The sequence below is a fragment of the Uloborus diversus genome, chromosome 10 (genome assembly GCF_026930045.1).
Source record: "Uloborus diversus isolate 005 chromosome 10, Udiv.v.3.1, whole genome shotgun sequence".
NCBI lineage: Eukaryota > Metazoa > Arthropoda > Arachnida > Araneae > Uloboridae > Uloborus > Uloborus diversus.
Window position 1 is genome coordinate 38,901,143 of NC_072740.1, and position 20,811 is coordinate 38,921,953.

General features: G+C 33.9%; 1 protein-coding gene across 1 annotated transcript in view; it reads left to right on the forward strand.

Annotated features, from left to right (window-relative positions):
- Window positions 1–20,811, forward strand: part of LOC129231720 (uncharacterized) — a 165,579-nt gene that overhangs the window by 70,319 nt on the left and 74,449 nt on the right. Inside the window, exons 3-4 of the mRNA XM_054866083.1 lie at window positions 10,325–10,505; window positions 17,792–17,936. Of these exons, the coding sequence (XP_054722058.1) occupies window positions 10,325–10,505; window positions 17,792–17,936 (326 nt within the window). The remainder of the gene's footprint in view (window positions 1–10,324; window positions 10,506–17,791; window positions 17,937–20,811) is intronic.

Here is a 20,811-nt window from a genome sequence, read left to right on the forward strand (position 1 = left end):
GTATAGTAGATGAAAAAAAAAGAAAAAAAAAGAGAAATTTGCAGTTTTTGTCCATTATCTGCTCACGGCAGAATAATACTACTGTGTGTGGCTTCTAGCCTCCTTGGACTGCATAGGTTCATTTTCAAATGCTCAGGGGGTTAACAGTGGGTTCGGTGTCAAAGATGCCCCAAATAGGGTCATATGACTGCTCTGGAAGTAATAATAAAAAAAAAGACTATGATTTGTTTGAAGTGCAAATAACTGATTTATTAAGTGTAAAGCGTTGCTTTCTATAGTTATTTTTGTGGTACCACATATTGGGAGACATCTTGTGCAAGCAAATCTTTGACCGATTTTCTTAACATATACAATTTATAACCAAACTGTTTACTTCAGGCTTTGAAACTCAAATAATCCTAATCCGAGAACTCTGAATTTCAATGTTGCTCTCATCAGTATCATCATTTTAAAATCAAGTTGTAACGTTGTAAGTGATAAAACATAAGGTTCATACCTATTCCCTGATTTTACCCTATGTCTTGAATGTTGAAATTAAATATTTGCCTTTGCTCTAATTGTAGGCTTCATTAACCGCAAGCAAGGCACATTTAAGTAAATGTTTGTACACGTGTTACAAGTAATCATGCTGTCTGGGAAAGAATATACTGGTAGAAAAACTAAACTAAATATTATATAATCTATTATATCTTGCCGAATAGTATTGTTAGTCTTAACCACACTACACATGCTGAATAATTATTTTTACTGATCCTATAATGATCAGTTTTGACATTCTGTTGATATAACTATAAGTTTTAAATTCTAAGTTTTGTCCTTGTGTCTCTCACATTTTAACGATATTTTAATTTCCGATTTCCAGTTTTATTTTCAGATGATCCTTAACTCAGTGATTCACATTCTTTTCACTCCTGAAAATCACTCGGTACCCTTCCGAGTCATTTTTCACAACAATTATATTAGGTGAAATGATATGCCGCTAAAAGTTTTCTGTAATAAATTTAATTACAGCTATAAAAATGATATAAAAAGTAATTTTCACCAGCTGTTTACGAAGTACAGGTTTTGAATCACTGCTCTAAGAAATATTGTAAAAAGTTTCCAAACTCTCGAGTTTTACTCAACAAAAATTTGAAGAAACAGTTGAAATTTCGTACCTAAATATGAACACGTACAATAAAACAATTTAAATTAAAATACAAAAAAAGGCTAAAATTAAAAAAACAAACTTTTTTTCTTAACTTTCATTGTATTATGTTTATTTGTACCTTTGTTTCTCCTTTTACTATTTACATTGCTAAAATATTTTTCATTTTATCTGATTTTAAAAACAATTTGAAAAAAAAAATTGCGTCGAGATGAAATTAAAAAAAGACTGTTATCTAACATTATTTATTAATAGAATAGCGGTAAACTTAAACGGCAGCTAACGATTCTTGTACGGCATCAATTAGCCTTTTCATCCTTATCAAAAACTTTTACAAAAATTTCATATGTAACAAAGAACAGAAACAAGTTATAGAAAAGAAAAAAGTGTATAAAACCAAGAATGAAATACCAGAAGATGATTTTTAAAGAAGGGAACGAGAACAGAAGAAAAATTGTCATTTAATCCCGTATTTCTCGTTTCTTTCTAAAAACAACCAGAGCATTAATAAAAATTTCTGCCTTGGTGAGCTCAACGCCAAAAACGATCAATTAATACTAATTCTATAGCTGCGGAAATACATCGCATTTTTTATAAATAATAAATAAATCCTCATAAATATGTTTCCCCAAATAGAGTTCCCCCGAGGATCCGGCTGTGATATTAATGCCACTCTAAAAAGGTCGTTCTTTTTCAGTATCAAAGAAATACTTCTGCAGACGGCACGACGCAGTTTATTAGCAGTATTCCTCCTCATCGTTTGCAAAATTATCGATCTTCGCATCGTCAGATACTCTTGCAACAGGAGAATCGCCCGAAACAAAAAGAACGTGCCTTCACACTGTATCCTGCTTACTCCACACGCCAACCTGCCTCCCACCTCTCTGCTCCAAAATTCTATTTTAAGAACACGCTACTACGATCTGCCCACATGATCGTAAAACGTAGCCGCGCAACTCGGCAGTGATGCGGGATATCAAGGCTCCATTGGGATGGTGCACAACTTTTCTGAGAGACTCAAATGCGTGGGCTTTGATCCATTAGTGAAAAATCATGAATCGTCGGTTGAAAATATTAACCTCTGCTTCGGATTACATTTTTCTCACGGATCATTTTAATATTTTTGAAACATGTATTCTGTACTTGGGGGAAATAATTTTAAAAGGTCGAGGGTGCTTTGGGAAATTGTTCTTGCATTTGAGATGGCATTTTTGGTTTAACACCATTTTTTGTCCTTTTTCGTAACGTTTCTATCTAAAATAACTGATATATTTTCTTCACTAAATTATTTCTATTTCACTAGAAATATTCGGAAGTATTCAGAAATAATTCAAACCATTATTGTTGTGAGTAAGTAAACCTCAATACTCATTTCTAAATAATTTTCTCCCCCTCGTCCCAAGGCGACCTTATGGCGGTGGTAATCTGGTGTTAATTTTACTACCGATTTCTTCCACCGTATTACAAGAGCTTAGCTCCTCTTTTATGTTTTATATAAACAGATTTAGACCATGTGAGTTCTGCTTTGGCAAGCATTTGTACACATTTAATTAGATATAAATGTAGACGCTTCAACAAATTATTTATTAATTTGAAACTAAGCACAAAGTTCGTTGCTAAACGGAGCTTATAGTTTTCTGTTTAGTGCTTTTTATGATTATTTTGTAAAGAGGAATTGACCTCAATCATGTTGATGTCAAAACTATCGAACATGAAATTAAAAAATTAAAATCAACCGAGGCAGTATTTGTTACCTATCTTTCCTAAAGTGTTAAAAATCTGCTTTTTAATGCTGAAACTTATATCAATAGTCACGAAATTTTAGTTTCAATATTATAGCAAACACTTCAACAAAAATGAATAAATTTAGAAGAAATTGACGCTTATTAACAGCCGCATACTTTTAGAACTTGTGTTTATTTTTGGACTGCAAAAGAAAAAAAATGTGAAAAGGATTGTAAGATTACACAAGTGAAACATTTATTGTCTGCTGTTCTTAATGAAGAAACATGTTCCGTTTCTTCTTTTCCTGCTCTGAGATAGTCTCAATGACTCACATTACCTTATGTCTTTTTTTTTAGTGTCTTCTTTTATTGTTTAGTGATAACATCCTCAATGACTCATGTTTCCTTCGTCTGTCCTTTACTGTATTTTTTTTGTCTAACTAGTGGTACTACACGTTGTTGTCTGTGGTAAAAGGTAGATGACTGCAAAACCACGGTAAAACTACGTGTTTGCATGAAGAAATATAGCAAAGTTTTCCTGGAAATTTCGCTAACATAATTTGTAACAACTGAGCCACGTGTCATGTGCGTGTGAATATATGTCCCTGTAGCTGAATAAGCAAACCATTTTCAGCTGTATTACTAATTCAATTTTACAGTCTACTGAACGAATGTATCGCAAATTTGAGAAGTCAAGCATTTTTTTAAGCATGAAAACCTCCTGAAACTTTTTTTTTTACAATTCAACTGATATTTTTTTTCTGTCAAAATGTTTAATTAGTTTAAGATAAGATATGATTGAACTATTGAACACAAGATATCATTTTATTTCATAAAAAATATAGAATGATATAAAAGGTTCGGGTAATTAGAAATTCAAATCCATTTTGGTACTTCTCAAATAAAATAAAATAAAGATAGAATTTTAAGTTACTCTAAGCAAAAAAATAATACACAAGGTTTTTTAAGACTTTTTTTTAAATTTCATGATGCCATACTTCGCTTATTGTTTCTTAAAACTTCTCTTCTACTTTTGCACTTAAAAAAATCAGTTTTTTTTTTTTTTTTTTTTTTTTTGTGCCTTACCTTAAAGAAAGTATAGATTTCTCAAACTTTCAATACTTTTGACCAGTAGTGTATATGCATAAAATCCAATATTTTGTCTTATAATGACTGCATAGCAGAGATTCTCAGTTCAACTGTCAACGATACCAATATGAATTAAAACACATTTTGAACAAATCTCCATGATATACTACCGTATAATACTTATGATAATGGCGGCTGTGGTGATGATAAAGATGGAGATAGTGATGGCAAGATGATGCTAATAATAATGATAATTTTCTCAAAGGATGTGGAAAATGTGATAGTAACATCATGCAAAAATAAAAGTATTAGCAAATTATTTCAAATAATAAAAGTACATTTCACAGCAATTATTGCAAAGCAAAACTTTATCCACAAGGTTTAAGGTGAATAGTCTCCAAACGAGATAAAAAATGTTTATCTCATTTTCCTGATGAAACCTATAAAATTCCATTCTGTTTCCGTACAGTAAATCGTGAAGTACATTTTTCTTCCGTAAAAAGAGCATTGACAGCTTTCCCTAAGCGTGAGTATGAGCAGCTTTTCCGTTGTGTGAGCAAGGTCAGCAGTTTGTTACACCCAAAATTGAAACTTCAATCTTGCCTGCTTCTCCGTTTTCATACAGGTTTAAAGTAATAATAATAATAATGGGCTTCTCGATTTTAAAACAGCAAATGAACGTTTAGAAAAAACTCCAAGTAGCAATTGATTAAATACATTAAACTATCCCTGATTGCTTGATTAAAGTAACAAAAGTCAGACAGTTGTGAAAAGCCTAAACTCTCACTTAAACAATTACAGCTGAACGTTTTAAGTACTAACAACATCTCTTGATGTTGAAAGAGCATCTATGACGTTTAAAATGTTGGTTATAGTCTAAGATCCCACAAGGCTTGACCTACCCTCATCGAGTTTCCAAAAATTGTTACCCTAGATGAACAGTAAATGTTGTAAATAAAACATGAAAGTAAGAATTTCTATCTCTTTCACGTACCAAATCAGGGTTGCCAAGGGTTGAAAGGTGCCTAAAAATGAGTAATTTACCCTCATCGACTTTCCAAAAATTGTTATCATAACTGAAGAGTAAAAAATGGAAATAAAACGCTACTAAACTAAAGTTGCCTAATGCTTAAGGCTTTCGTGGCCGCCGTCAATATGAAGAGAGGACATATCCGGGCTTATTGGACCTGGTCTAAATGAAAACGAAGAAACACCAAACGTTTCGTCGAGCTCTGCAGCTGACATCATTGGTGGATGGATTCGAAGTGACTGCCTGTCCGAAGTGACTGTCAGTTCGAATTCATCTACCGATGATGTCAGCCACAGAGCTTGACGAAACGTTTGATGTTTCTTCGTTTTCATTAAGACCACGGCCAATAACCCCGGAAATGCCCTCTCTTCATCAAGTTGCCTACCTTTTTCCGGTGACTATGCAGGGTTGTCAGGGGATAAAAGTTTTTCAATGAGGAAGATATTTTACCCCTCATCGAGTTTTCGGGAATTGTTGCCATAAATGAATATTTAAAGCAGAATATAAAACGCTAAAGTAAGGTTGCCTACCTTTTTAAAGGTGCCTAAGCAAGGTTGACAGAGGCTAAAAAGTGCCCGAAAATGAGTAATTTACTCTCATCGAGTTTCCAAAACTTGTTGTCATAAATGAAGGGTAAAAGCTATAAAGAAAACGTTTAAAGTCAATGTGCCTACCTGTTGCGTGTGAACTAATTAGGGTTGCCAGGCGCTAATAAGTACCCAAAAATGAGTAAGTCACCCTCATCGAGTTTCCACATAAGTTATATAAAAAATGTAGGTAAAAATACTACAAAACCGATGGTATAGGGTTGCCTAAGCAAAAGTGGTACGATCATAGGGTGCCGTTGTTCGAAGTTTCAGTAGTGGTGCAATCATAGGGTTGCCGTTGTTCAAAGTTTCAGTATTGAAACTTTGAACAACGGCAACCCTATGAATGCACCACTTTTGCTAAGGCAACCCTATACCATCGGTTTTGTAATACTTTTACCTACATTTTTTTATATAAATTGCGTGGAAACTCGATGAGGGTAAATTACTCATTTTTAGCACCTTTTCGCCCCTGGTCACCCTGGTTAAGGACCGGAAAAAAGTAGGCAACCCTATTTTACCGTTTTCTTTATATCTTTTACTCTTCATTAATGACAACAATTTTTGGAAACTCGATGAGAGTAAATTACTCATTTTTGGGTACCTTTTAGCCCCTGGCAACCCTGAATAGTTCACACGCAACAGGTAGACGACCTTACTTAACGTTTTCCTTACAGATATTACTCTTCATTTCTGACAACAATTTTTGGAAAGTTGATGAGGGTAAATTACTCGTTTTAGGGCCCTTTTAAGTCTCAGGCAACCCAGCTTAGGCACCGGAAAAAAGTGGGCAACCTTACTTTAGCGTTTTATTCACAGCTTTTGCTCTTCATTTATGGCAACAATTTCCGGAAACTCGATGAAGGGTAAATAATCTCCCTCATTGAAAAACGTTTATCTCCTGACAACCCTGCATTGGCATCCATCTTTTACTCTTCATTTATGATAACGATTTTCGGAAACTCGATGAGGGTAAATTACTTATTTTTAGGCACCTTTCAACCTCTGGCAAACCTGATTGGGTCACTTGAAAGAGGTAGAAATTCTTACTTTCACTTTTTATTAACAACTTTTACTCTTCATCTATGGTAACAATTTTAGGAAACTCGGTGAGGGTAGGTCAAGCCTAGTGGGATCTCGTACTATTAGAAGAGACCAAGTTTTTCAGTTCAAAAGTTATGGAAGAGTATTTGCTCAGTTAAATAAAATGATGGCTTAGTTTAGTCATGATAATAAAAGTTATGCTAAGAGAAAAAAAAATATATTTTTTCCCGTCTGCTCAAAAGCATAAAAATTATCTCTAAAAAGCAGCACAAATGTCTGTTATTCACTGAGTGTTTTCCCACTTAATCCTTGCTTATGTTCTGAATTTTTCCAATTTTATCTGTTTCAAAGTTTACTACAAATTTATGGATAGATCTCGAATTGTGTAGCTTGAGTTACCTTAAGATTTTTAAAGGCGTGTACAATAGACCCTCGTTTTACGCTGGAGTTTTGTTCCACGGAAATGCCGCGTAAATCAAACCGCGTAAATTAAGACTTAATAGTGGTGTTAAAATATGGATTTGGTTCCTTAGATGGAAAAAAAAGTTTCATTCCAGTGATAGATCAATATACATAAAAAGTTTAATATGTACTTATTCCGATACACATGCACAACTTGCGTAAATGAAACATGAATCAACTTAGTGTTGAAAAAAAAAAAAGAGCTGGTTATATGACATTCTTTTGACGGTCATTTTTTCCTCTGTAGTTCTTTGTGGGACATTAACGCATCCATAATCACTCGCGTCATTTCATGATGGGCTCTTATTTCCCTAACAAATCAAAAGGCTCTTTTGCCAAGGAATGGCTCAACATTTTCAATGTGAAAGGCTTTCGGTCGTGGGCTCGGTTCGGATGTGATATCGGTATCCTCAGTGGTTTCGTTCTCATCTGTCACTTCTAAAAGCTCTTCTTCTGGTGAGCTATAAATTGTGTGAGTTCAGTAACTTAAATTCTGGAGAGAACTGTGTAAACAATCGCAAAAAATGTCTCCAGTGGGCCAAGCTCGCTTATTAGCATTCCATTATTGCGTATTAACTGCAGTCTCACGACTTAGGATTTCAGAGAGGGAAAAATTTTATCTCTTTGCAATGCCCCATCAGCCTAAAATCAAAACTAATCCGCGTAAAATAAAATAAAGGTGTCAAATCTTAAACAGCGAATACTCAAATCCGCGTTAAACGAGGATCTACTGTATATATGAAATAACTTTGAGTGAATTAAATCCATAGTATGAAATAATTATTAGAGTTTTGATAAAATGCAAAACATTAGTGCGGGCTGAAAATTATATTGCAGCATAAAAAGTTGATTAATCCATTAAACGTTTCTGACATACTTTTAATTTCCTGAATAAAATCGTTTTCTGGATGAAAAACACTTCATTGAAAACATATATATATATATATATATGATATTTAAGCTTAAAGTAAATGAGAAAACTTTTGAGCGTTTTGAAAGCTATTTTTTCTGAGCGAAACAGCATTTTTTGAAGTCTGAAATCGCTCTAAAACATATTTAAAAAATTCTTTTTTAATTATAAAAGTTGTTCTCTAAATACGAAGAGAGCTTTACGGATTAGAAATTCCAAACTTTAATGAGTTTCTTCATCGAAAAAAATTACTTTCTACGATTTTCAATTAAAGATTTAGCGCAACACTTTTTATTATTTCTCTGGATTGAGAAACAAATTCCAATTTTAATCTTTTGTTAAAAGACCAAAACTATTATCAAATAGGACGTATGCACGAGTAATTTGAGTCGGGAAATCAATAATACTTAAATAAATATATACATGGGCAGTTCTTCAGAAAAGTTTTATTTTCCCGTCCAAACTTCAATTTTTGTACTTTTCGTAAGGGGTGCATTGTTGCACGTTTCCAAAAGAAGAGATATGCACTTTTTCCATTGAGGATTAAATTTGTAAATTTTACAAATTTTATAAATGAATTTCTCTTTTTAGTTTTGATTGATTCTGGTTCATAAATCAATTTATTAATTAATACTTCACTAAATCTGTTTTCTAAAGTCAAAACCAATGTACTAAAAATTCTAAATATTGAAAATTTTTAAAAATTCTCATCGACTAATTTTCAAATGAGTTTATTTTAAAGTTATGGAATGAAACATGATTAATTTTAAAAAATAACATCCAAAAAATAAAGAATCTAAAATGTTAGAAATAATACACTTAGTATCATTTCACCCTCAATCAATCACTACTATCCACGTATTTTCACTGGTTGGGAATAACATTTTAGCGTATTTCACCCAAATAGACATAAAATATGGCTACATTTGTTAGAATTTCACATATTTTGTACTATAGTTGCATACGGATACTATATGCATATGAAGAACAAAATCACATAATAATGTTAAAAGTTGCGAGTAAGAATGGTAATGACCGACGTAGTTGTTTTTCGATTTTTACTTTGATATTAAATACAACTAATCAATACCAATATACCGACAGCCCGGTTACCTCATCCAGAGACTGCAGTTTCTTCCTTTTTATAGACAAAGAGCGGTAAAGCTCTTGCTTAGCGAACCTGTGAGATTCGTGTTTTGGGTTCGAACACCGCGCAGGTCATATCCTCTGCTAATGTAATAAAAATATATTGTTTGTATATTAAAATAAATAAATATTGTACATTAAAATAATTGGTGTATATTGGTTGTTAAAAAGCAAATGAAAGCAAGGGTGCCCATATGGGGGCAAAGGGGGGGGGCAAGCCGCCCCCCCCCCCTCTTTGAAATTAGAACCTCCTTGCTTTTAGTACTTTTTCTTTGCAAAAATGTAAAAACATTTCTTTTCCAGCAATTAAAGAATAAGTTACTAAAAATCTCAAATTTTAATAACTCTAATCTGTACTGAAATCAGATTCTATGGGGAAAATATCCTGCTAAACCATGGGGGAAATGTCTGAGCACACCTTTAAAATTTTGCATATGGGCGCCCTTGAATGAAAGCTTAATTTTTGGTAATGTGTAACTTTTCAAGCAATTTCTCTGTAAGCATACAGACAATTCTGGTGTAACCTTACGCAGAAATGAGTGAGACGCTAAGCTATAGTTACATTATCATAGTGTAACATTCTACAAGCGATGAGTAACTTTACACCAGATATATCAGTTAAGTTACTTCAGAGTAAAGGAGGCAGCTAAGCTGCCATCGATTTTATGGAGTGAGATAATTACACCCTTTGTAATTGGAGTAATTATCTTGCAGAGGGAGCTAGAGTTTAATTATGGTACGAGGAAGTTATGTGAGATATGTATTAGACATTGAGAAGCAAAAGGATAAAAGTGAACATTTTCAACTTTGGAGTAGAACGCGTGCAAAGTTCAGGCCACAAGTTGGCTATCGTTGAAAGTTTCTCTAAATAATGATGAATGCTGAATCATATCAGCACCTATCACGGCCACTATTAAGACCCTGCAGATCTTTTGCAACAAAAAATCAGAGTTTCTTCTACCATTTGTACTAGTTATCTCCTTTTTTTTTTTTTTAAATTTTGGCGATTAAACCCATTAGCTTCAAGTACTTCATACATTAGGTGCACCGCTTCGATATTGCAAAAGGCACCGTCTACCATAAAGCCGAGCCGTCTGACAACTAACACCTTGATTTTCTTATTGATATAAAGTTTCATTTGGTATTAGCTAAAATATGTGATTTAGTTTGATGTTTTATTTATAGGGTTATGTTGCGAACTGTGAGTTACTGCCTGCACGGCCTTGTGCCAGCGTCTTGCATCTGTGCTGATCGCTATGATCGAGAAGCTGTTGTCAAAGCACTCGGAGATGAAGCTGGTCTGAAGCCAGGTTTAGTTTTAGGTCAATTGTCTTCCACACCAGATGAGCTTCTGAAATTGGATCAGGTAAGTAGGCACTTCTTTTCAAATATTTGCTTAAAATGAACAAATAGTACAATAAAACTTTTTTTTTTCTGACAAATGAAAGTTTTCGCGATCCAAAATTGCAGCCAGGTGTCTTTTGCGTATTCCTAACACGTATAATTTTGCATGAAGTTTGGTTTATTTCTTCAAATATTTTTTTCGTTCTCAGATTAAAATCAGTTCATAAACTGACATAAGCCTTTGTATATTTTTCGCAGCAGTTTATTATCGTAACATGACACGAGTTTTCTACTTGCGTGAATCATGATTTTCGGGGGAAAAGATAGACGATGTTACATAAGTTTTGAATAAAATGTTACTTTTGTAATGAAAGTGCGATTTCATTTTCAATATACTGCAGAATAAATTGAGGCATTTTTAAATCTTGGTTCATTGATCGATCAAAATGTTGCCATTTTTTTTAGTTATTACTTATTCTTAGATGAGTTTATGGAGAAAAAATATTAGGATAGACCGAAGCACGTTTACGCATGGGGTACGCTTAAGCAATTCTTTTTTTCCAAAACGAGTTATAACTGGAGAACCAACATTCATAACAGATTGATGCTGCTCCCTAGCAAATATTCTCACAAGTTTTTAAGCATCAGTCGAGCTTCAGTTTAGCGTGCGGATAGAAAAATCTTTTTTCTACCAAGTCAAGTAAATTTTGAGTTGAAAGTTTTGAAGCTCAATGTGAATAAATAATACTTTGCTAAAAACAAATAAATATATAAAAAATAGCAGAATTTTATCCTTTTCTGAGAGTTGTGTTTGTATGTGCAGAAAAGTTGTTAAATTTTGTGGCACGCTAAAAATAAATCCAAACTTGCCAAAGGGGCACGTTTACGCATTTTCATCGGGTCACATTTACGCACGTGCTTACCGTGTCTTACTATTCTGTCTTACTTCTAAACGGGCCCCGGACGCTTTTTCTGCTCTCTACTGTCTCAAACCTTTAGTACTTTCAGATTATTTAGTTTTGAAAATAATCATTCATTTTTAATTGAGTAACAGATTTGTATCTTATAGCTTAAAATCATATAGTGTTGTCTTCATGCCTGTTCAGCTTTAACTTTATGGTCTAATCATCCTGTAAAACATTTTCTTTATTTTTTAGATGGTAACACATTACGTTCAAAACACTAACAGGACCACGTCATATGTCAAAAACATGAAAATGCTTATCGATAATTCAAGTATTTCTCCCAGTAAGCCTTCCACATCGTCACATCTGGACTACCATAACTGAGACTATTTGAAAAAGTAGAACCAAAACTTCGGAATTAGGAAAGGAAAAAAAAGAGAATGCTCACAGTCCTAACTGATACTCCGATTAAAGAAACCCTCAGACAAGAGCAATTAGCTACATAGAAAAACAAAAAAAAAAATGGGCAGAACAAAACAAAAAGGAGAAATTACTTTAAATTTTACAAGTTTCTTTTGAGGCAGAAATAGAAGACATCAGAGAAAAAAATATGAAACCAAAACCTGCGACAGGGAAAAAATTAGCACACTCTGTAAAAAGGAAATTAATGAACTAGTCTGTTTACGAAGTGGTAAACGGTGCTTGCATCGATTGTTTGAAAGCACACAACCAATCGAAAAACCAATAAGACAATGTTCAATGTCTTAGATGTCAAAACGCAGTCCCATGAAAAGTATGCGAAAAGAAAAACTTTATTTTTGTTAGCGAAATCTAACAGTGATGAAGAAGATGACTAAATTGTTTCTGTTTTTAATTATCAATAAGCCCTAAGATTTTTGTTTAGCCTATAAAATGTTCATTAATTACACTGTGCGGCAAAAAAAAAAGAAAAGAAAAGAAACCTTCAAAATGCTTCTGACATTTCGTCGGCTGATTCTTATGTAAAATGATCCCCTGAATCCGAATATGACCTCTGTTTCCCCCTATACGTACCAATTTTTTTTAAAGGCCATTCAAGATTTTTTCAATTTACCTTAATTTTAGAGCAATTATCATTATTTTTTGGAGGTTAAAGGAGCTAATAGAGTTTTGGTGGGCAAGAGAGGTTGAAAGTGCAAGATCATAGACACCGATAGCAAAAGGGGGGGGAGGTTGGGGGTTATAACCCCTCCCCCTAAATACTAGAAAAATCACGAAAAACGATCTTTTTATTCTGATTTTTTGAAAAGGATGTTTGTAAAAAAATTTCGGTGCAGAATGAGAGTATAAGACTGGATTATATGACTCCCATGTCCAAAAAAATTTTCGCGATGTAAAAAAAAAATAAAAAAAAAATCTATCATGTGAATGTTGCACGTTACATACGAGTTGAATCGAAGGTCCTCATTCAAAAAGACATTCTTCTGGTTGATTCTTATGTAAAATGATCCCTTGTTTCCAAATACGATCACTTTCCCACCCATCACGCACCCTTTTTAGAACCCCCCACCCCCTCCTCTGATTCAGAGCCATTTTTTTAATTCCGAGGGGAAAAAGAGCATTACAATAACCGTAAACTTTATTCTGAATGACTAGAAATGTGCAAAGCTCAAAATCTTGTGCATATGTAGCAAAAAGGAAAACTTGGGGGGCACCTCCACCCCTCCAAACACACTGTGCAGCAAAAAAACTCAAATGCTTCTGAGGCTCTTCCGGCTGATTCTTCTGCAAATTGATCCCCTGAATCCTAACATGATCTCCGTTTTCCCCCTACACGTAACAATTTTTGTCGAAAAAAAGCACCCCCCCTTTTTTTAAATTTTCTTTACTTTTAGAACTATTATTTTTCTTTGGGGGAGAAAGGAGCATTATATGAACCGCTAAAATTGTTTTGAAGGGCAAGAAGGGCTCAATGTTCAAAATCATGAACACTGATAACAAAAAGGGAAACTTGGGAAGATTATTTGGAGTTGGGGATATCCACCCCCCAATATTGTAGAGGGGAGCGTGATGAGGGAGAAGGTGATCGCATTTGGAAATAAGGGGTTAATTTACGTAACAATCAGCCAGAAGAATGTCTTTTTGAATGAAGACCTGCGATTCAACTCGTATGCAACGTGCGACATTTACAAGATAGTTTCACAAGATGATAAAAAACAGAATAAAAAGATCGTTTTTCGTGATTTTTCTAATATTTTGGGGTTTTTTACCCCTCCAAGTCCCCCCTTTTGCTATCAGTGTTCATGATCTTGAACTTTGAACCTCTCTTGCCGCCAAAACTATGTTAGCAGTTAATATAAAACTCCTTTAACCCCCCCCCCCCAAAAAAAATAATTGTTTTAAAACTGAGGAAAATTGAAAAAAAATTGGGGGGCCTTTAAAAAGTATTGGTACGTATAGGGGAAAACGGAGGTCATATCCGAATTTAGGGGTTCATTTTACATAAGAATTGGCCGACGAAATGTCAGAAGCATTTTGAAGGGTTTTTTTTTCTTTTTTTTTTTTTTTTTGAGCAATCGTATTGCTTATTGTTCTCATTTGGCTGTTTTGAATTCCCATGATTTTATTTTTCCCCTGCCTCCCTCTGCAGCACCACCGTCGATCGGCCTCACGATGCTGCTCCTCTAGCAAAAACCGTTTCCAGGTTGCCTCCATATCCTACACACACACATACACACATACACACACACTCATGCCTGCACACAGACACAAACACACAAGCCAACATACACACACACTCGTGATCGCGAAAAACATAATTTGAATTCCATAGGTCAATTTTCAAATTTATTTTATTTTATTTTATTTTTATTATTATTATTATTTTATTTTATTTTATTTATATTTTTTGTTTTTTTTTTTTTTTGCCGCACAGTGTTATTTGTGATTTTCATATTTTTAAAGTGTTTTAATAGAATCGAAACATTTAAATTCGGTTAAATATCTATTTTACTTACTCCTTGGAATAATTTTTAATATGCGTAAACGTGCCTCACTCGATGCGTAAATTTGCCCCGTATTCGGGGCAAGTTTACGCAACCGATTTGGACTTAAAAAACATTTTTCTGTGGTTGAAAACATAAGCTGAGCAACAACTGAAAATACAAATTTTGACTTTATTAACTGCTTTATAAAACCAGTGTCTAAAATTTTGTAGGTTCAAACATAAAAATTAGAAAATTTATTGAAAAAAATCCGCGTAAACGTGCCCCTGGAAACCCTATAGACCAGGGGTTCTCAAACTGGCTGCCGCGGCACCCTGGGGTGCCTTAGGAAGAGACGTGGGGTGCCACGAAGTCTCTATAATATCAATATATATTTAAGGTGGATGTGCATTATTAAATCATCTGCACCAAATAGGTCATCCTCTCATCCTCTATTTTTATTTCACTTTTTAATTTTTTTCTTAGTTTTTATGAATCAGCTAATGAGCTTGCAAAAGCTGAAACCAATTCAATCATAAATGAGCGATATGCTAGGTAATGAACCTCTGAATGGTCTTATTCGGGCAGTTACCTTATAAATAGAGATAGACTGGAGTGCCGTGAGGAAGTTCTAATTCTTCAAAGGGTGTCGTTATCAGATGTAGCATAGTATAAATTTGTTAGATTGTGACTTCATCGTCATCAGAAACAGTAACTAATGATAAAGTGTTAAAAAGTCTCTAATTACCACGCAACAGAACCAAACAGAAACCAGATAAAAAGAGTTATTACGGAAGAGTGATGTCACACAAAACTGCCAGACCTTAGTTTTCGGTAAGTTTCGTTTCCACATGGATCACCATGGGTTACTAGTATGAAAAAAAGTTATTTATTGTTCTTGAAGCCTAATTTGTATTCCTAATAAGGCTAAACCTTCTTTCTTTGTTAAAATTGCTGAAAAACATAGTTAGAACTGAAACTTTCACTTTTTAATTTTTTTCTTAGTTTTTATGAATCAGCTAATGAGCTTGCAAAAGCTGAAACCAATTCAATCATAAATGAGCGATATGCTAGGTAATGAACCTCTGAATGGTCTTATTCGGGCAGTTACCTTATAAATAGAGATAGACTGGAGTGCCGTGAGGAAGTTCTAATTCTTCAAAGGGTGTCGTTAGTCGTAAAAGATTGAGAACCCCTGCTATAGACGAAAGTTCACCTTTACTACAACGTTGGGGTTGAAATAGCGTATTTTCTTGCTTTAAAGTTGGAAAGGTAGTAAAATCATCGAAGTTCTTGACGCAATTTTAATCATTTTATGTCAAAAAGTAGAGTTAAGTTTCCGATGGATTTTGGCATGAAACTCAAGGCTTCTTTTTGGAGTAGATATTCAAGTGCAAAGGGTTGCGTGTCTGATCGAACCAATCACTAAGACAATAGAAATCACTTGCAACGAGGTTGATATCAAAATCAGATCTTTTTAACTTCGATATTGGTCATCCTGCTAGGCTAAAAGCTGGAAATAAGTTCTAAATTTCACAAATTAGTTTACTTACTGTATACGAAAATTCAACTTATTTTCCTAAAAGTTTCACATATATTAATGAAAATATGGGCATTTCTTTCAAACATGCAAATTTTGTTGCAAGTTTTTCGCTCATACGGGCAGAGTTTTTCCAAAACATTTAGCAAACATTCAGAAATCTTGACAAAATACACACATTGTAAAAAAACATTTTGAAGCGTTTCTGGAAAATAACGGGCAGCAAAAGAGCTTAATTTCTGCCCATGACATGTCTGTCAAAAACGAGGAAAGTTCCCCTCTAAAAGTCAGTATCTTTCCTGAAGTAAAATTGAAATCTTTCTGAGAAATTCAGAAACCTACCCAATCAAAAACAGTCATATATCCGGACTAATCCAGGAAAATTCAGTGGAAACTCATATGTGTTTTTAGGAATAGCTTGGCACTTTAAAGATTTACCAGTAAAGCTCCTAAAGCTACAATTTCCGGAGATTGCATTTCGCCATCCATTGATGCTCAGTCAATCCTAAGTCCCTTCATTCTGACTGACGCAACTAACTGAACAAGAATTAACTAATAAAGAAGCCCAATATATTTTTACACTGATAGCTAAAATGCTTTTAACCATAGTATAAAATCGGCAATTATGGAACTTATGGTGATTCGGGAAACTTTTCCGCAAAAAACTTGTTTTTCACAGGAAACTAGTGTAAGCTCTTGAAGTCGTAAAACGTTACCCGGAAGTAATCAGTGACCTTCGGATTTTTTTTACAGTGCATGAAAAACATTATAACTGAAAAGTACAGGGGGAAAACCTATTAGTCAAAGAAAGCTAGTTTTTAGAAAAACGCATTTGACGTTTGAACGATGGGCTTTTCCCCCAGTACCACCTGTTTTCGAAGAAATATTTCAGCTTACGGAGTTTTGTCAAAAGAGAATAGACTATTCGAAAAGTATACTTCAGCAGCTACTGCATCATTATTTCGTTTCCTTGTAAAAGTTGACCGACTGAGTTTTGTTATAAGAGGATCGACTATTCGAAAAGTATACTTCAGCAAATACTAGACTGCATCATTATTTAGTTTTCTTGTAAAAGCTGACTGACGGGGGTTTTCTCCTGTACCCTTAAGTTACTTAAATTTGAAATAAGACTCCTCATATATACGGGGCCTGCATATGGATGGGGGAGAAGGGACACCTGTTGGCCTGGGCCCGAGCCTGAAGGGAGCCCAATAGTTTCAAAACTAAGCTTAAAATATAGGAAAAAACAATATGGAGGGGCGGGACGGAAAGGTCATTTGTGACGAGGCCCAAAATTTCTGTGCACGCCCCTGCATATATATAATAGCCAATTCACTAATCGAGTAATGCTTCTGACGTCACCAACAATGAAACTCGCGCCACAGCATGATAATTTGATAATATTTTTCGGTAATGTTTGATATGCAGAGAACAGCTTTATTTTGACAAGGCTGAACTGGATCCAGTAACTTAACTGTTTTACCGATAAGACTAATTTTAGGAGAATGAAGAAACGAAAAAGTAGTCAACAATTAACGCTATCTATTGAAGTTCAGGGTAAATCCACAGGAGTTAGGGTTAAAATTTCAACTATCAAAATACCGCCAAATTATCAGAATCACCAAACAGGCAATTGCTTCGTTCAAATGTAGAAGCAATTTTCACCCGTCATAACTTGACGTGCGATTTTCTAGTACTATAATAATGGGCAAATATTGATGAAGCTAGTTTGCTTATAAGTGAATTGCAATAACTTTACTATTTCTAGTATAGAAGACTTGATAAAACGTGATTATCAAAAACAATTTTTCTCTGCATATACACGAAAGATATGTAGCAATTTACAGAAAAAATAGTTTCATTGGTCATTCACCGATCAAAATGTTGTTTTCTATTACAGGTATTCATCAAAACGGAGCTGAAAGTGGGTATTATTTTGGTTCGCGAAGGTCAGTGCACTGAGGAGCAAATCCTCGATAATCGTACCCATACACCTCTCTTTGACGAATTCCTGTCCATTTTAGGAGAAAACGTCCGACTCAAAGGTGAGTTTAAAAGCTTCATTAATTCCTTTTACAATAAGTGGAAAATATTTATAAATTAAGCTCATAATTGGCGTAGATAAAGTGCAAGGAGTAAATTGCATGAATTAGCTACATAGGTTAAGTGCTGATCTTTGACTCTGTAGTTAATTCAATAAAGATCCAAACTTTAATTGTGTCAACAATTACGGAAACTGGAACAAATTAGTAAATGTATCTCTTTTCAAAGTCCTTCCATAAAATTTCGTTAGTGTTAAGTTGTTTCAAACTGTTAGTAATTGTACGAAAAGTTGACTATTTCAGAAAATAAAAAAAAAGGAAATGAAGAGCCCTACTATGCCCTTTTGAGCAAAACTAGTTTCTTCAAGTAGAGCTATTCCCTCAAAAGTAATTATGAAAAACAGATAAACTGACACACATTTCTCCACCTCAAACACCATTTTTAAATTTTTATATTTTAAAGTATTATTGAATTATATTCTTTCATTTAAATTTATTTTTGTTCTATTAGATACATTTTTACTAGACATTAAAACTTCTTTAATGATTTTTAAATCACTTTTAGTATATTTTTTATCTTTTTAAACACAAAAGGGGCAACAATGAAGAAAACTCAACCTTTTTAATGCATTCATTTAAAATTTTTTGAAGCAATTTTAAACACCGTTATAAAAGGATATAGCTGCCTCCCCTAGGGGGTTCAAGAATGAGTGTAAATCATTTTGGAGAAGTGAAACGGAAACAGTAAAAACCATAGAAGAGTAGTGATAATTTCCATTAAAAAAAATAATAATAACTAATTTTTTCAAGCATGAAATAAAAGATGGCAGGGAAAGAAGAGAGAAAGATGTCAGGAAGATGTGAACAACTTTGGTTTCGATCATTTAGAATGATTGACATTTTGAATTAAAAAAGGAAAAAAAAAAACATTCAAATGTAATGCAACCCACATTCAAAACAAATAGAATGCATTTATTTATTTATTATTATTTTATTTTATTTTTTTTGGAGAAAAAGCTTAAATTAACAAAATATAAGAGCAAAGTAGGTACTTAAATGAACGTGCCGCCTTTCTTGGATATTTAAGTGTGCATAACATTTCATATAAACTTAATTAAAAATTATCTTAGACAGAATTAGTCAAAAGTTTATAGTGATGGTACTTAACATTGAGTCAAAAGAATAGAATACTAAAATTAAAATGGGAAAAAGGTCTCCAAACGGAACAATATCAATATTTTGTCGCATCATTTTTTGATCTTTAATCCTTTCAGATATAAATTCCACCAGCTGTTTACATTCAAGGCTACTGATACTGTTTCTATACCCTCTTCAATGCAGCAATGAGTTAACTTTGTTAGCGGGTCCTAGGTCTTGAATCATTTTCTTAAGATTTGACGATGCCACATATTTTCGATGGTATAGGGATCGGTAGTGTTTCTTGGAGGGTTAAAAATCGGAATCCCTCTTTTTGCTTAAAATCTACGAGTCAATTAAGAGATTTGACACAAAGCGGAATCTTGCTGAAAAACAAATGTGTTACTAAATGGGTCCCTGCTGTGCCTTCAAAAATAGCATCAGTAAACCATTATATCTTGATAAACAGCGGAATTTACACATTGTTTTAAGATGCCTACCATTGCCCAGTTCCAGTAACTCAGATGCATTCTCATACCATAAAGAATGTCTCAATTCGAGAGAACGTCTTATACAAGATTTCTCAAGCGCTTTGCTTTTCTAATGCCAAACCCGAGCACCTCTTTCTTCAACAAATATTTCAAATAAAGATTCATCACTGAATAAAATACTTTCTCAGTCTTGTTGCATCCAGATGAGCTTCTCTTTGCTCCAGGAGAATTAGACATGTCTCTGCTTGGTGTTCATCTTTGGTTTTACTTCGAGGACTCGCAATTGCTACTGCAGTTTATGCAATCGTCCAAGTGTACTTGGCTTGAATACGATAACTTCAGATTCTTTCCAACTTTTATGCATGTAAGAGACATTTTAAAGCGATTATTTTGGACGTTTTACTTTAATTTGTGTTCATCTCTACCAGTTGCTGGAAGCTTTCTACCTCATTTTCTTTAGGTTATTTTCCAGTTGGTCGGTCCTTCTGTATTCTTTTAAAATACTCGATGAACGTAGATAGTAAATTGTTCTTTTAAGCCAAGATTAACTTTTTTTTTATATAATAAAAAAAAAATTTAAACTATGATACAATAAGCAACTTTCTTGTGTCCGAGTTTATCACTTTGATGACCCGTTTTCAGCAAAAGAATAACGTACCGTATTGCCCCACATTATCCGGCATGCAGAAAAAAAGCGAGGTTGACCAACATGCCGGGAAATTCAAATTTTCCGGCATGCCGGATAATACGAAGTTTATTTTGCAACAAAACAACAGCAAATTTCCCCATTCAGTTCCAATCAGAAAGTAAACCACTGCAAGGAAAAAAAATAAATCCTCAAAGTAACTTCATTCAAAAAAAAATGTGTTTTGCATAAATATGTGCTTGTTGTTTATGGTAGGTCATTATTAAAGGATTTTGTATGCCAATAAAGTAATCAATTCAGAAGCAATCATTGCTACTGCAATTTGTGCATAATTTTTTTCAATTTATTATTTTAGGTTCCTTTTAGAGAGGTAAGTTTATGTAAAGAACTTGTATTCATTTTAAGCTGAACATACCTATATTTTTTATAGTATTAATTATTTTCCTTACCTAGATTTTTACGGCATGCCGGAAAATACCAGGCAAGTGTTGTTGAAAATCTGGTAACCCCCGAATTTTGCGGCATGCCGAATAATGCGGGGTAATACGGTAAAATTTTCTAGGTGCAAGCTTTATGCTTGTCGCAACCTATGTAGTTAACAAGT